Source organism: Opisthocomus hoazin, chromosome 13, assembly GCF_030867145.1.
Source record: "Opisthocomus hoazin isolate bOpiHoa1 chromosome 13, bOpiHoa1.hap1, whole genome shotgun sequence".
NCBI lineage: Eukaryota > Metazoa > Chordata > Aves > Opisthocomiformes > Opisthocomidae > Opisthocomus > Opisthocomus hoazin.
The window spans coordinates 28,554,069-28,569,488 of record NC_134426.1 but is presented as its reverse complement, the minus strand read 5'-3'; the positions used below and the strand labels follow the sequence as shown (position 1 = coordinate 28,569,488).

Genomic DNA, 15,420 nt, shown 5'->3' with positions numbered 1-15,420 from the left:
CGGCCGAGGGCTGCGGGTGCCTGCCAGGACCCAGCTGCACGCTCGCCGGCGGTGGTGGCACCTTCCTCTTCCTCCTCCCGCTCGGCCACGTCCCGTCCCTGCACCCGGGCGCCCTGGGTCACCGCTTGCTGCCGTGCCCTGGGACGCCCCACCGCTCCCCTCCCCGCGCTGGACCGCAGAGCCTCGTGCTCTGCTTCATTACTCGCCTTGCAATTAAGCGAGTCGAACGGCATTAATGAAGCCTCCAGCACTAATTGCCCAAGGCTGGCAGCTGGCCGCACGCCTCGCCCTCCAACCCAGCTCACGTGAAAAACCAGCTCCGGCTCCCGGCCACGCTCCCAGCGTCGCGGACCCTGCAGCCCCCCGGCCCCCCAGGGCTGGGGACAGGGGGGGACGCGGGGCCAGCGCCGAGGCAGGACGCCCCGGGGCTCGTCCCCGCTCACCTCCTCCGCGCTCACCGTGGTTCCCTTCTTCCGCTTCGCCGCCCTGGCTTCCTGCTCGGTCTCGCGCACCAGCTGCTTGATGAACCCCCCGGGGATGACCGACAGCAGCAGGGGGGGCGCGGGCGGCGGCGGCCCCCGGTCCTCGTCCCGGATCTGTTTGCGGGAGCAGAGGGTTACGGGGCAGGCGCGGGGACGGGAACCCCGGCAACGCCGGCCCCGCAAGCACGTTAGCGGCACGGGCAGCGGCACGTTGGCACCCGGCGCTGCCGGCACCCGCGGGCGTCGTGCAGGCTGCGGCGAGGCCGCGGTGAGCAGGAGGAGCAGCCCCGAGCAGAAAAGCCCCCACAGAGAAGCAGCGAGGTTTCCGCAGGCCGCTGCGGGCCGGGCGCTGCAGGGAGCCCGCGGGCGCTGCCGGCTCTGCCCAACGCCGGGGCCACGGGACCACCCCGGCTGCGGCGAGGCGAGAAGCGGCTCCCGGCATCGCCGAGGCCACCATGCAGACCCTGCCCCGCGCCCCCGCTTCCCGCAGCTCCCGCAGCGAAGGGTTTTCCCAGCCGTGCCACCAAGCCCCGAACGCGACCGCGTGCCCGGAACGGCGATGAAACCCCCCGAACCGGGGCGTTGGGGCTGCCAAGGCGCCCGGAGCCGGCGCGGTGGGCACGGCGGGAGCGGCGTGCGGCAGGCTGGCGGCGATGCATCCCCCCGCCCGGCACCGAGCCCCCGCGCAGCCCGCCAGCACCCGGCCCCGAAACGCCGAGACTTTCCTTCTGCTCCCAGAGCGCGAGGCGCGAGGAGATGGCCATGGCGGCGGCGAGGCGGGACGGCGCTGCGGGCGGGGGCCACGCCGGGCACGCGAAGCGAGAGAGGAGAGAGTCAGCCCGGGGCGGCGGGGCACGGCGTGGCGGGGGCACGGCGCGGTGCCGGGACCCCGCTGCCCTGGGCTGGGTGGCACCGCGTGGCCGCGGGAGCCCGCTCGTGCCCAGTGTCGGGCTGACCCCAGCTTCACCTGTCGGGATCATTCATGCACTGAGCGGGTCGGGGCTCGTCCGGCGCTGCCGCTCGCGCCGCAGCCACATCGCCTTGTACAGTCAAGGGCAGGAGCGCCGGGAGCCGGCTGAGGAATGCCGCTTGCCTTCCCGGGCGCAGCCCCGGCGCCACGTGCCCTGGCTCCCACCGGGCACCGGTGCCGTCCCCACGCCGTCCCCCCAGCCGGGGCTCGGCGGCGACAGGGCACAGCCGGGCCCGAAGAGCCTGGCCAGAGCCCTGCGCCCGGAGGGTGCCCGCGGCAGCAACCCCGCACCCACGGTCCCCACTCTGCCCGTGGGGAAACTGAGGCACGGAAGGGACGTGCCTCGACCAAGCACACAGCACGGCACGAAGAAGGGCTGGGGACCACCAGCAACACCGCTCCGGCCCCCCCAAATGGGGAGCAGGATGCGTCCCCCCTTCAGGCCACAGCCGCCCGGCTCTGGTCCCCACGCGGAGCCGGCTGCAGACCCGCTTCTGTGCCACCCCCGTGGGTGCCACGAGCCGAGGCCCCTGAGGGGTCCCCAGCCACCCCCCTGCCCGGGGCAGGGAGCACCGTCCCCGTTCCCATCCCCGCTCCCACCGCCGCCCTCCCGCACGCCTCTCCCCGGCACAGACCGTGCTGCCGCTATCGCCATCCATTCCCACCTAAAAATAGCCCTCCCCGCCGAGGGGCCCCCGGCCCGGCTGCCAGCACCCCCAAAGAGCTCCGCTCGGACCCCGACCCCGACCCCCCGCCCCGAAGGCCCCCCCGGAGCGCCCATACCTGGGTGGGGGGCTGTGGGTGCAGGGGCTGACGGCCCACACCGGCTCCGGGCTCTGCGGCCGCTGCGGGACCCCGGCGCGCGGCAGCGTGGGCCGTCCCCGCGGCGGCAGCTGAGGTGACACGTGTCACTGCTAAAAATACCCGCGGCGGTGGCACCGGGGCCTCGGCTGGGGAGCGGCCATGGCCCCTCCGCACCGCCCGGCACACGCGTGTGTCACCCGCGCCCTCCCCTCCGCGCGTCGGTGCCAGTCCACGCGTGGCAGCAGCCATGGAACCGCTGTGGGTTGACGCGAGCCGGCGCAGGTCTGCTGCAGGAGGGGACCCTGGGCTGTCCCCAGCCCCCCGGCACCGCGGGTTGGAGCTGGCATGGGGTCCCGCAGCCCCCCGCCTCCCCCCGCCAGCCCCAGCCCTGAGCCGGGGGGAGGGGGGGACCTGAGAGCAGGGCCCAAAATAGCTTCCCGGCGTGGAAAGAAGAAGTCACCGCGGCGCTGACGCCAGCGCGGTCAGCAGCCCGGCCGGGGCAGGGGGGCAGGGAGCGGGGGCCCTGCCTGCCCTGCCCGGGGGGCTCCTGGCACCGCCATCCCCGGGGAGGGAGCAGGCGGAGGGGCCGTGGGTGACGCCCTGGGGACCGGCAGGACCCATGTCCCACCCCAGCACAGCTCCCGCCAGCATCCAGCACCCAGCCAGGGGAGCAGGACGCAGGATCTGGCCCAGGCCAGCGGCCAGGGGACGCCCACCCTGCGCCACTCCGCGTCTGCCCCGAGGAGCTCCGCATCCGAACCGCCGGCCGGGAAGGCTCTGCCAGGGGGGGAAGACATGGGACCGTTCGTCTGCCGCCGCCCCGAGCGTCCCACCGACACCAGCTCCAACACGCTCCGTTTCCAGGGGGAACGGCGCGAGGCCACGCAGCATCCCACCGTCCTCCACGTGGTCCCCGACAGCGCGGGGGGCTGGCTGCTGGGGCACCCCTCGGCTCCGAGCTCCGGGGTCCCTCCCGCGCTCCCGAGAGCTGCTGGTGGTCCCCCGTAACGCACCTCATCGCCCCTGCCAGCGCCGGTTTCTGCGCTGCTCCAGCACCCTTGTCCCGAGGACCACCCCAGGACCCCCGTCCTGAGGACCACTCCGGGATACCCGTCCTGAGGACCACTCTGAGACCCCCATCCCGAGGACCACCACAGGACCTCTGTCCTGAGGACCACCCCGGGACCCCCGTCCCATCAGCAGGACACAGCAGGCGCCTCGCCCGTGGCCAAAGCACCAGCAGACGCCGGGCACGGGCACGGCGGGGGGCAAGGGGCGCAGGGCCCCAGCCCGTCCCGGCTGCGCGGGAAGCGGCACCGAAAGAACCAGGCGGCAGCAGACACGCAAAGGACGGTTTTTATTGGGGTTCTGGTCGTATGAGAGCAGCCGCACTGACCAACACACAGAAGCAGCTCAGCTGTGCCAAAATAACCCTTTTTAAAACCAAAGCCCTGGCGGCGGCGGCCCCCGGGGGTGGCACAGCGGCCGCGAGGCCCCCAGGGCTGTAAACTCTGCGGCCAGGCTCGGGGAGCAGCACTGCGGGAACGGGCGGCAGCGGGCACGGCACGGGGCACGGCCTCCGCCGCACAATAAATACGGGAAGAGCCCAGCGCAGGAAACAAAGAAGGATTCGCATAGATACAATATCTCAAGTTATTTACAAATACTGGCTTTTCTCACCGTTAAATCACACATGGAAAGCAGGTTCTCTTTCAAGAGATCTCTTTAAACCACCAGTAGCTACTCACGTCACTCTGCTCCTTTATTTTCTTTTTAAGGACCGAATGCAGTCACTGAAACAGTGCTGGTAAAAACGCCTCTCCCAGGACGCTCTCGCTTTATTCTGTTTTTCAGACTCATTTTTCCTTGCCGTCTCACCCGCTCCCTGATCCCTCCCATTCCTTGAGGAAAAGACGCCGGCGACAGCCGGGCGCGCCTCTGCCCAGCCCCGCGCCCAGGCTCCGTCCCCGTCCCAGCCCGCCAACGCACCGCGGCACCCGGGGCACACGGCGCCGGGGCCCAGCGAGCAGCTCGCGGCACCCGTCCCCGGCTCCCGCCACGAAGCCCTGCTCGGGCTCGCGCCAGGCCTGCGGCAGCGGGCTCGGCACCAGCCCAACCCCGGCACGCGACGCCAAGGAACCCACCGGCGATCCCCCCGGGTGCTCTCGGGCAGAGCAGCTCGACGCCGCAGCCCGGCCGAACCGCGGTCAGCGCGGCGTGAGCAGGGCAACACGGAAAACGCAAGGACTGCTACGGCCGCCCGCTCCCCGCGCCATGCAGCGACCCGGCGAGCAGAGGCGGCGGCAGCGGCACGGCCCCACGCCGCGCTGCGCCCTCGAGCTGTCCCTCGGTCCAACCTGCAGCGTGCGTTCCCCAGCTCCACCACGGTGGACGTGGAAAGCGCGGGCTGCAACGCCTCGAGTGTTCCTCCCGCCGCTGGGGCCACGGCCGCCACGGGGATTATTTTTAGCAAATGAGTTATCTGACCAATTCCGGGCTATTCTCGTGCGTTCTCGGGAAGCAGGGGCCTGGTTTGGCCATCCCCAGACGCGCTCCACGGCAGCAGCACTCCAGCAGGTTGGGGACCACGGGCTCACCCTCCCGACCCCCCAAGGCAGGGTCCCGGCCGGGGTCCCGGGGTGCTGCTCCCCGCCTCGGCTGCGGCGCGGGGGATGAGCATGGTCCCACGCCACGGCCGGGCACCCGCAGGGCACCTCGCCGGGCTCCAGCCTGTCTCTAAGGACCAAGGAACGGCCCCGAAACAGCGAAAGCCGTCCCCAGTGCCCGCGTCTCTGCAGCCACCAACGCCGGCCACCGGCCCTGCCCCGCACCCGACGCCAGCCCCGCGCCGAGCAGACCCCGCGCGCCCGCGCTCCAGCTCCGCAGCCTCCCCGCGCTCTCCCCTCCGCCAGCTCATTAACCTCGGAACTAACGAGCTTTGCAAACCTCTGAGCTGCTGTCTGAGCTTTCCCAAACATCGAGCTGACTCCTCGTTAACGCCCGTTAACCCCGCAGAGACTCACGCGAAGGACAGCTCGCTCCGGCAGCGCCGCGGGGCGACGGCGAAGGGCAGCGACACCGGACCGCGGGGGTCATTCCCGAGAGTTTTCCGCTGTTTCGGCACTCGGAGCCGGCCCCGACAGCGCCTGCGCGTCCCCGAGCCCCTCACCACGGGCTGAGCTGGCCAGACCGACGGAACTACTTCGCCTCCATGATGAAAAACAGAATAAAGCTGACCGGTCCTGCTTGAAAGGAACTGCCATTTCTGTACATCTACGGAGCAGAAGTTCTGTGGAATGTCAGAAGTTGGAGAAAGATGTATTTAATAAATAATATAAAATGCTTTTTTGTTAAAATAGAATTCTTGGTTTTATACCTACATAGCATAGCAACCTTTACATAAACAAAATAAAGCTGAGTCTGTGATGATTAGTTTAACACAAAATAAAAATACAATTTAACAATAGTATTAAAACCGCCAATGTTCAATCCACACAATATGTACACCATGGAATAGAAACCAACAGAAAACAAAGGTAGATTATCTTGAAATTCCTCAGACATTCGGATATACATTATGTTCTCTGTATATTTTAGATATTTTCCTCTTTTTTTTACAATATTAAAATTAATACTATGCTTTTTCAAAATACACTTTTCAGATTTTTCATTTGTAGAACTGACTCCTTATATTAATCAACACAACTAGAATTATTTACTCTCTACTGTACACTTCAAACAGTCCTTCCTCCATATATATATTTAGCGTGTGAGCACGTCAGAGCCGCAGTAACGGCGTCATTGCCACCTGCCGTGTGGGGACAGCGAGACCAGCGCGCGACCGAACGGCACGCAGACACGTACGTGACGCTGAAGAACCTCAACCCGACCAGCTGCCAGGAGGAGAGGAGCACGCAGCGCTCCAGCTATTTCACGGGCTAACTCCCTGCAAGCCCAGGACGCGCCGACGCGCCCGCCGTCACGCGCGGCGGGGCCCGGTCCTGCCCACGGTGCCGCCGCCGCCGTGCAAAACCGACGCCCCGAGCCGCACATCGACAGCGCCCAGCGGTACCGGGTCACAACTGGGACGAACAGGTTTGGTTTTAGCACCAACGAACACAACGTTTCCTATTCCCTACGCGCTAGCCTGCAAACACCTGCAGTTCTATTAAAACCAAAACTGACCCGATTTCCTGCTTTTTCAGACCAGGAGCGTCGATGCCGGCGGGGCCCGCTCCGGTGCTCGCACCAGCCGCGCTCAGCCCACCGCAGCCGCCGGAGCAGGGGCTCGTGAGGCTGCAGCCAGGGACCTGGCTGGACCGGCGACACGACCTCACGCTCAAACCTAACTCCTCCGGGGCAGCTTTTCTGCTCCGAAAACTGGACAGCCTACACTTGGATGAAGGATTTAAAAATAAAAATCATAAATGTTCCTTTAACAGTTTAATGGATTTGCAAAACAATTACCAAGTGAATTTAAATAACAAAAATTGCCTAATTTCAGCCCGAAAGGATGGGGCAGCCCCGCTGACGCGGTGTCCAGCAGCACTCCACAGCGCTGGCCACGCTCGTGCCGGTTCCTCGGCCACGCTCTGCTGGCAGCAGGAGGAACCGGTGCTTGGCTTCTCCTGCACCTGAACTGCACCTCACCAAAGTCCGAGTCTGTCTGGGATTTGCTGTACCCCTGCCCTTGAAGGGAGACGTTCACTGACAGCAACTCCCACCACGTGTGAGCAACGCCACGCCAGCTCAGCGCGGAGGGAGCGGGGACGGCGCAGGGCACAGAGCACAGCGGCCGCTCTCCCGGCTGTCACCGCGAGCCCCGCGCCCACCGGCGCTGCCCGTCCTCCTGCCATCACCGCGAGCCCCATGCCCACCGCCGCTGCCCATCCTCCTGCCATCACCGGGAGCCCCATGCCCACCGCTGCTGCCCGTCCTCCTGCCATCACCGGGAGCCCCGCGCCCACTGCCCGTCCTCCTGCCATCACCACGAGCCCCATGCCCACCGCCGCTGCCCATCCTCCTGCCATCACCGGGAGCTCCATGCCCACCACCGCTGCCCGTCCTCCTGCCATCACCGGGAGCCCCGCGCCCGCTGCCCGTCCTCCTGCCATCACCGGGAGCCCCGCGCCCGCTGCCCGTCCTCCTGCCATCACCGCGCTCGCTCTCCAGGACCTGGTCGCACTGCACTAATCCCTGCCGGACTGAAGGCGTGTGGCTGTGTCCAGGGAGTGCTTCAGGCGGCTCCGTCTGGCACGGAATTCCCTATTTTGAAACATAACAAATCCCCGCAGATGCTTAAACCTTCAGTACAGCTGATTTTGTTTTAAAGGGCTGCCAGACTATTTGTTTAAAAGTCTGTGTTTAATCGTTCACCTAGCTCTGCTGATGCCTGAAGCTCTATTTTCTTTTCTTTTTACTTCCCTGAATATTTAACAAATTCAAAAAAAACAAAAAACAAAAAACCTACCCCCCAAGAAACAGTCCTCCAGACGCGGTCAGACCGCCCGAAGGACAGCGCGGCCGCGCCTCACGCTCGCTGCGCTCAGCGGACTGTTCACACACCCACCTAAGGACCGTCACGGAAAGTGACACCACCAAGCACCTTCGTCCAGGAGAAGACTCCAGAGGACCCGGTGCCTCACCCCGGAGCAGTATCCCACATTTTGCCTTGAGGGGCGGAATCCCAGCTCCCCCTCCGCACCAGCAGACCCAGTCCCCTCCACACAAACCCCACTTGTTACTGGGAGCCAGCTTCCCCAGGCACACGCGAGTTCTTCGCTACGGCGATCGCTCCTCCCCTCCTCCCAGCACAGGCGCGTGCCAGTCACAAGTACCGAGCTTTTCCAACCCGTCACCAAATCAGCCGAGTAAAGGAAACCAAATCTCACTACTCCACTCCCATCCGGCGTTGGCGAGCGGTGCTGGCCGACGGCACAGCTCAGCTGCCGGGCACCCTGACGAGGCAGTAAGGACCACGCTAACGAGCACGTTCTCAGGCCACCCCAACTCCAGCACGCTTCAAAACAGGCATATTTCTGTAAGTCAACACACGGCCTTCATTTCACATAAAACCTGCGGTTCTGAGGCACAGTCTCCCAGGGCAGCCCTGTCCCTCTCCTCCTCACCGACACCAGCGGAGCCCACGGCACGCTGCGCCGGGAACGGCAAAACTGCCAACGAGGATTCAGCGCAAAAAACAACTGTGGAAAATAACTAAAAGAGAAGAATGGAACTGCTAATGAGCTCCCGGAGCATCAACACGGTACAGGAGAACTACGAACGGTTTTGTCACGATCTGAGGTTTTTTCCAAACCAAGACGGAAAAGCAGAGCACCGGGTGGTGCCACGGGAAGAGCTGAACAGCCCCCGCGCCCAGCCAGCGCCGGGGAGACCGGACGCTTCCCGTGCCGCGCCGCGCCGCGGCAAACGCCAGCGCTGCTCCTCGCGGTGGATGCCGAGCTGCCCAACATCACTTAGCAGGAAGGGTAACAGAGAAGCTGGTACTCTTTTTACAGAGTCATTAAAAAAATAAATGGGGGTGGGGAAAAAAAGCACATTAAAGATATCACCTGCCCCACACAGGCTGTATTCCTAAAGGCTTTTTCCTTTTCTGCTGCCCGGACGGTAACACAGAGCCCGCACCCGCACACGCTACGCGGCATCACGCCTCTCCCGGACGCAAACACATCCAGTTTTCTTACAAGTGTGCTCAGGATAAGCCAATATTTTCACAGTAACTCTCCCAGTTTTGCCAATTTGTACTTTCCTACACGGGCAGGCCTGGCACTCGGTGGCCGTCTGCTGGCAACACCAGCGCGACGAACGGCGCACGCCACGAGGACAGAGCAGGCTGGCGGCGCAGCTCCTGCTCCCGCTCGCGGAGATGCAGTTCCCATCGTCTGTCGGGCCCCTGGGAGTTGCAACACCATAACTGGGCAGAAAACGTTCTCCGAGGTGTTTACGGAATCTGCCATCAAGCTTAAGCGAAGCCCTGACCTGTCTGTCACGAACCACCACAACAACCAGGGACAGGCTGACGTCACATGCCTAACGCCGTCTAACAGCGACGAGATCACATCTTTACTTTAGCAAGAGTTTCCACACGCCATGAGCGAGGTCTCCAGTAGAATTAACATAAATCGGGCATCTGATCGGCTCGTTTCGTCAGCTCCGTCCTCAGCCCTCTCAGTTTTCAGTGTGGACAGTGTGAACTCTCTACAAAAGAAAATTAAACTCCTTTTGCAAGCCAAGCCATGTGATGCCTGCACAAACCTCCCGAGCTGAGCTACAGCGAACGTCTGGGGTGTCTGCGCTATGAGAACACACTTGCTTCATGTTCTTGCGTACAACGGAGAAGGATCCACACATCCCACAACCGAAGAGTGCTCCGGAATACGTACCGAGGTACCCAGACATACTGACCCAGCACATGCACTAGAATGCAGCGGATTTGAACCACTTCTTTTTAATTATTAAAAAGTGCAGTTGACCTGAAATGGAAAAGAACTGTCTTTATGTTCACTGTAAACTTGTCAAAAGGAATCTGCTCTTTAAAAACTGTGCTAAAATAGTCAATTTATACAACAGAGCACTAGATGAAGCTACCATAAATTCCTCTTCACCAATTATTACTCTATGGTGTCAGTTATAGTACTGCATATACGTAGAAGAAGCAAAACGGTGGTAGCTACTATTAGTGAGCACAATAAACCGAGTGAATCATTTGAGTTCAACGTTTCCATGGAGTAGCAACAACATTTAAACCACAGGACAGTTAGAATTCAGTACTCTGAAGTGCGTAAGAGTCACGCTGTTGATCATCAGCAGTATGGAGAAAGGTTATTATCAAGTCAGTGGTAATGGTCGGAAAGAACACGGCAACACGACAGATTACAGGCTATCCAACACGGCAAGTGGGCAGCTCCTTCCACAGCCGAGGGGTTTGTCGGAAGCGCGCTCGAGCGCGATCCCAGCCAGCAGGAACCCCTCCGGTCTCCGGGCTCGGGACGCACCTAACAAGGGCACTGCAGAGCAGGCAGCGTCCTCCTTCGTCAGCAGCCGCGGGGTAACGGCCCACGTCGGGGACGCACGGGAGCAACGCGCAGCCTCTGCGCTGGGCGGTTCCCACGAATTCCCTCGCCACGGTTCCAGTCTTCGCAGCCTCCAGAGACAGAGTTCTGACATTATCCCCCGCTGTAAACATCTCCTTCTTCCTCTCCTAAGCACACCCCGCGTCCAGGGTTGCACAAAGTAATTCATGGGGATGCTGTGAAACTCAAGATGTTCACAAAGTGGCTTCTCCGAGGTGAGCTTTGTTCTCTGCTCCTCCTACAGCCCATTGCTATTCCTGTGGCTGAGCGGCGGTTTTGAGAGCTCTACGACTGTTGAGCGAGATTTGTTGAGAAACTTTGGGGCCCGACGCAGCAGCCTCTGTGCCTCGGTAAAAGCTTCCGTCAGCTCTTTTTTCCACTGAACAAATTCTGGGTCACTCTGAAAGAGATACAGAAGCAGTTTGGCACTTCATAGTAAACTGCCAACAGCGTCTTCTCTCTTAGACAGCACTTTAAGCAACTTAATTTAGTTTTCTGCAGGAACGAGTAACTTTGGGCACTGAGAACGTGCAGCCCTTTGCTCCTCCGTCACCTCGCCGAAGCCAGGCGAGGCGGCAGCAGCTGCAGCCGGTGAAGATGGAATTAGGCTGCACACCTCCTCCCCCGCGGCCACAGCAGCTAGCGCGAACGCTCCAACTGCCGTGGGACACGTGCCAACAAGGCCTTCAAAGCCCGCGGAGGTTGAGAAGTTTGGAAGTTTTTAGCTGTTTATTAAACTGAACTCATTGGCCCAAATATCATTGAAATCCATGACGGAGACTGGCACAGCGGCAGGTTTCCTGCTGTCAAAATTCGAGCGTGGTAACAACTTCCCAGTTTTGCTCCGGTTCAGCTCTGCTTCACCAAGTACGCTCCGTGAGTACACAGCGGGAGGACCTGAAAACCTTCTCAATTGTTTTATCATCCATAAAGCAATCTGATTAACAGCTACGGAAAAGCCGAGCATCTCACCTCACACTGTAGGACAAACTGTTTCCCTCCTTTAATTCGCAGTAAGATGCATTTCTTATCTTTAATTTGTGTTTCTTCCACAGACACGATCTGTTCCATTGTCAGCAGGTTTTGCTGTAGCATTTGCAAAAATAAAGCAGAGAGACGATTCGAAAAGCCCATCAAATACAGCCGCTATCTAATTTTTCTGGACTACCCCCATAAACCGTGTCACAAACGTTTACAGTCATGACACAAATATTTCTGAAGCCGGGGTCGTCACCTAAAGATAGACCATAAGGTAAGAGAGACTTGGCGAGGGGCACGGCTGCTGCAACAGAGACAAGGGAATACAAGCTACGAAAGCCAGTCATGACAGCACGAAAGAGGAATCTACAAATAGGTGTGTCTACAAACAAAATATCCACCATTTTCCCTCAAGAGACCTGCATAGAATTTTATACATTTTCCAAGTATTACTGCGGTTATCAAAACAAAGGCAATCTTACTGTTTCAAGGAGCTGGAAGGGAATATTTAAGCACTATCTACTTAGGAAGAAGCAAACACACACAACGGTTTGTGGACAAGCTTTCCCTACGGACTGCGAGAGGAGAACAAGGTTTTGAAATTCCACAGCCTTACTTCACTCAATATACAAACGATTTGCCTCGCACATGATCACAGCTGGGCTAAAATCAAGTTACTATAGCATTTTCTTGGAAATAAAATGCTATAGCGCGTATGACCTTACCAGTTTATGTTTTTTTGTATAAATAGTCCAGAGGGCCTAAATGAAAAACAACACCATGAACTACCAAATTCCTTTAAAAACACAACAAATCAAAGTAACAGGTTTCTCAAGTGAACTTTGTGTTTCCTCAGTGCGGTGTAGCTACCCATTAACTACAGGGATCCTCAACATTAGTGACTTGAATTCACCAGCCGCCTCCTCGGACAGAACCCCACTGCCACGGGGGGTACGTCCGAGCACGAGCTCTCCGGTCTGCCTCGAGACCCGCCTGCCTCCCGCGCCCCGAGAAGCTGCTGCTCCCCGGAGCAGCCGCACTTACCCGCGACTCTCCTTCTCCTCGCCACTCCAGCCGGTTTGGGAAGAGGTAAAAGTACCGGCGCTGCCACTGCGTCAGGAAGGGGTTCCCCAGCTTCAGCATGTAGCCGTGCATGATGCAGTCCTTCCCCAGCGCGTAGTCTGCAACGAGAGGCGGCACTGGCAGGCCAAGCAGGGCACTGCCCTCCAGCTCCCTGCGAGCGCGCGGTGCCGCGGAGGGACGCGGTCCCGACGCGACGCGACTCCGCGTGCCCTCCCCAGGCTCGCAGCGGTGCGCAGGCACACGCAGAGCCCACGCCGCCTCAGCTACACGAGCCGACGCGGCTGCAGCGGAGTAACCAAGAACAGAACTTGGTTCTGGAAAAAGCATCTTGGTAACTATTGGAAGGACGGCGTCTTGCTAGGCAAAGCTCGGCGCCTGCGACGCAGGATCCTCCTGCAAACAAGTGCGGTTTGCCGTGGGGGATCTCCTGTGCTCTCTCCCGGCGTCTCTGTCACGAAATCAAACCCCACACAGGCTCCTCTCAGCGCACACCACAAACAAAAACGGTGAGAGGCTGTACACGATAATCTTAAAAAGACTTTTGAAAACATTCTGCCATCGCACAGCATTTCAAAACATTAAGAAACGTCTTCAGAAGCACGGCACCGACTGCGCGAGTTCTCGCAGCTGCTGGCAGCGACAGCAACGCGTGCGGCTGCGGGGGGGCCTCACGCACACGAATCGCTATCTAGTGGCAGAAAATGGAGAGAAGTGGATTTGACAGATTACCTTCCTCGTGGCCAAGCTGCTTATTTTTAGCCCTTTTTCTGGCCTCAATTTTATCTGTGTCTGCATTTACTGCATCATAAACAGTTTCTGCTACTTCTTGCTGCCAACGCTCCGATATTACCAGGGGGAAGTTCTTATATAATTCCTGGTCACTATCAAGCAACTTGCAAGAGAAAAACAACACAGAAACCCAACATTTTAATAACTTGTACTATTCTTATCCCCATTCATTAATAGTTACCCATATAACAGTATTATTTTAAAAGATTTACTGAACTTTAACCTTACCAGAGTAAACAGATGCAAACAAGAGAAAACACAGATACCAGTTTAGGCAAAGATACACATTTATATCCAGAGAACAGGCCGCCCGTTGAAAACCTGGCTGGCTGGCTAGCCCTAAAGGCCTTACGTGACACCGTCCCATAACGTTCTCCAGACTTTACTTCTAAATAGTTACTTCAACGCAAGCAGCAGTATTCTGAACTTTGTTGCACAATCGGTGTTACCAGAACTTCAAATTGTGTTAAAAACTTTCTCAGCACACAAATTCCATGACCAAATGAAAAGATACCTTCTACACACCAACGTCTTCCATGCTTCCACAGCTTAATTTTACATTCTTAGTAACTCAGACTCCAGCAGTGCATGCTGCAGACCTCATCTTTCCCGTTAGGCGGATTCTCTTCTCCCCCAGCCCTTAACTAGGGCACTTGGAATCGAATCGCCCTGAAGGAAACTAAAACTGCCGGACCTTCAGGAGGACCCGTCTGACGCTGGACACGGCCGCAGGCTGGGGTACGGCACTTCGATGCAGCACACCCAGCCATCAGCCTTTGCCCTGTGAAACAACGCAGCGGCTGCAGGAGCAGGGGAGGAAAGCCTCGCTCAGCGCTCCCTCTGCAGCGGGCTCAACACTCCAGCGCAGACACTCTCCTCCTCCTCCTCAGACACCCACCGTCGCTCCACGGCAGGAAAGCACCGGCTGCGTACGAGGCTCAGAGGGACTCCTCACCGTGTCCTGGTGAGAGGGCAAAGCCAGGAGCATCCGCTCCCGGCTCTCCAGTTTGTAACCTCACAGAACACGGGTTCTCCTCCGTGTCACAGGACACTCTGCAGCATAAATATAATCCGCAGGGGCAACGGAGGAGAGCAAGGCACCCAAAGCCAGCGTCCCCACGGGCAGAGATGGCTCCTGACACCTTAATGGCAGCCCCGACCGCAGCTGACTCAGAGGCACGAACTGTTCAGTCCCTTCTAACAGGCTGTGACATCCCAGTGCAAGCGCAAAGGAGCTGTACGTGATACCCCTCACTGACTCACGACTGGGAACAAATTTATCTTACAGGCAGCCTGAACAAAGATGACACGGACCTGCTCCTACGCGTTGCAGGCCGTGCTGAGCACAGCTGCTCCCCTCCACACACAAACCGCCTGGCTTCTCCTCCCAAAACGCTCCTCCGAATCACGGCATTCCAGAATTGCGGGGAACTGGAATCCTGTTAGACTGAGGATGTGGAATTCTCTGGGATAAAGAACATCCTGGGTTCTCTGCGTTGCTCTTTCAACATCTTTTCTGTGCCAACGTCTGCAATTACAGCAGGTGACACTGACAGACGAGTTCCTTTTTAGGCACCGGGAGCACTTCACAGGTTTTTTGCTGATAAAGTTCAGAGCAATTAGCTTCTCTCCTGACTCACTTCTGTAATAACACGACTGAAGTTTGATCTAGTGAAGAAACCTATGATAAAAACAACGACGGGGACGGGCCCAAGCCAGGCGCTGCGTCACGGTGGCCTCGGCATCCCAGGGCAGCTTCGGGGGGGCGGGGAACGCGCCGGGCAGCAACGGGCTAGCAGTGTTAGCCTCCTGTTCGCCCCTCTGCATGGTTTTCATCAGATTTTGGGGTAATATCAGGACCTGAAAGTTTCTTTTATCACTTTTCTAACTTCTCAAGTTGCTACCATTAATAGGTAGTTTGTCATTCTCCGGAGCTCTCCGCTGCACTCTCTGACCATGAGGTAACACCATTAAAATAAGGTTTCGTTCCATTTATCCAAGCTACGTGAAACAAATTACAATGTTTAAAACTACAAACCGCTACATATTCTTCAAAACCAGAGGATTTCCCAAAAGTTGCCTGACCATTTGAAATATTTGCTTTATCATCTAAAACTTTTGATACAAAGGTAGGTTTCAGTCAATCTAAAATAACAAAACCGAGACTTGGCAAGCAGCGACAAACCTGCCAGCCAGCCCAAGCGGCCTCTTGAGACCAGCA

General features: G+C 59.0%; 2 protein-coding genes across 7 annotated transcripts in view; both read right to left on the bottom strand.

Annotated features, from left to right (window-relative positions):
- Window positions 1–2,379, bottom strand: part of MYO18B (myosin XVIIIB) — a 79,808-nt gene extending 77,429 nt beyond the window's left edge. For 2 of the 4 annotated variants that reach the window (XM_075435004.1, XM_075435007.1), the window contains exons 1-3: window positions 1,450–1,495; window positions 1,210–1,269; window positions 444–598 (exon numbers count right to left, since the gene is read on the bottom strand). In XM_075435004.1, coding sequence (XP_075291119.1) covers window positions 444–598; window positions 1,210–1,269; window positions 1,450–1,462 — 228 coding nt within the window. In that variant the 5' untranslated portion in view covers window positions 1,463–1,495. Of the gene's footprint in view, window positions 1–443; window positions 599–1,209; window positions 1,496–2,235 lie in introns of those variants that run through there. The other 2 variants (XM_075435006.1, XM_075435005.1) reach the window with 2 other exon arrangements.
- A 1,215-nt stretch (window positions 2,380–3,594) lies between these two features.
- Window positions 3,595–15,420, bottom strand: part of GRK3 (G protein-coupled receptor kinase 3) — a 77,849-nt gene continuing 66,023 nt past the window's right edge. For all 3 annotated transcript variants that reach the window (XM_075435024.1, XM_075435025.1, XM_075435026.1), the window contains 4 exons: window positions 13,140–13,302; window positions 12,372–12,508; window positions 11,322–11,435; window positions 3,595–10,749 (listed from right to left, as the gene is read on the bottom strand). In XM_075435024.1, the coding sequence (XP_075291139.1) occupies window positions 10,588–10,749; window positions 11,322–11,435; window positions 12,372–12,508; window positions 13,140–13,302 (576 nt within the window). In that variant the 3' untranslated portion in view covers window positions 3,595–10,587. The remainder of the gene's footprint in view (window positions 10,750–11,321; window positions 11,436–12,371; window positions 12,509–13,139; window positions 13,303–15,420) is intronic.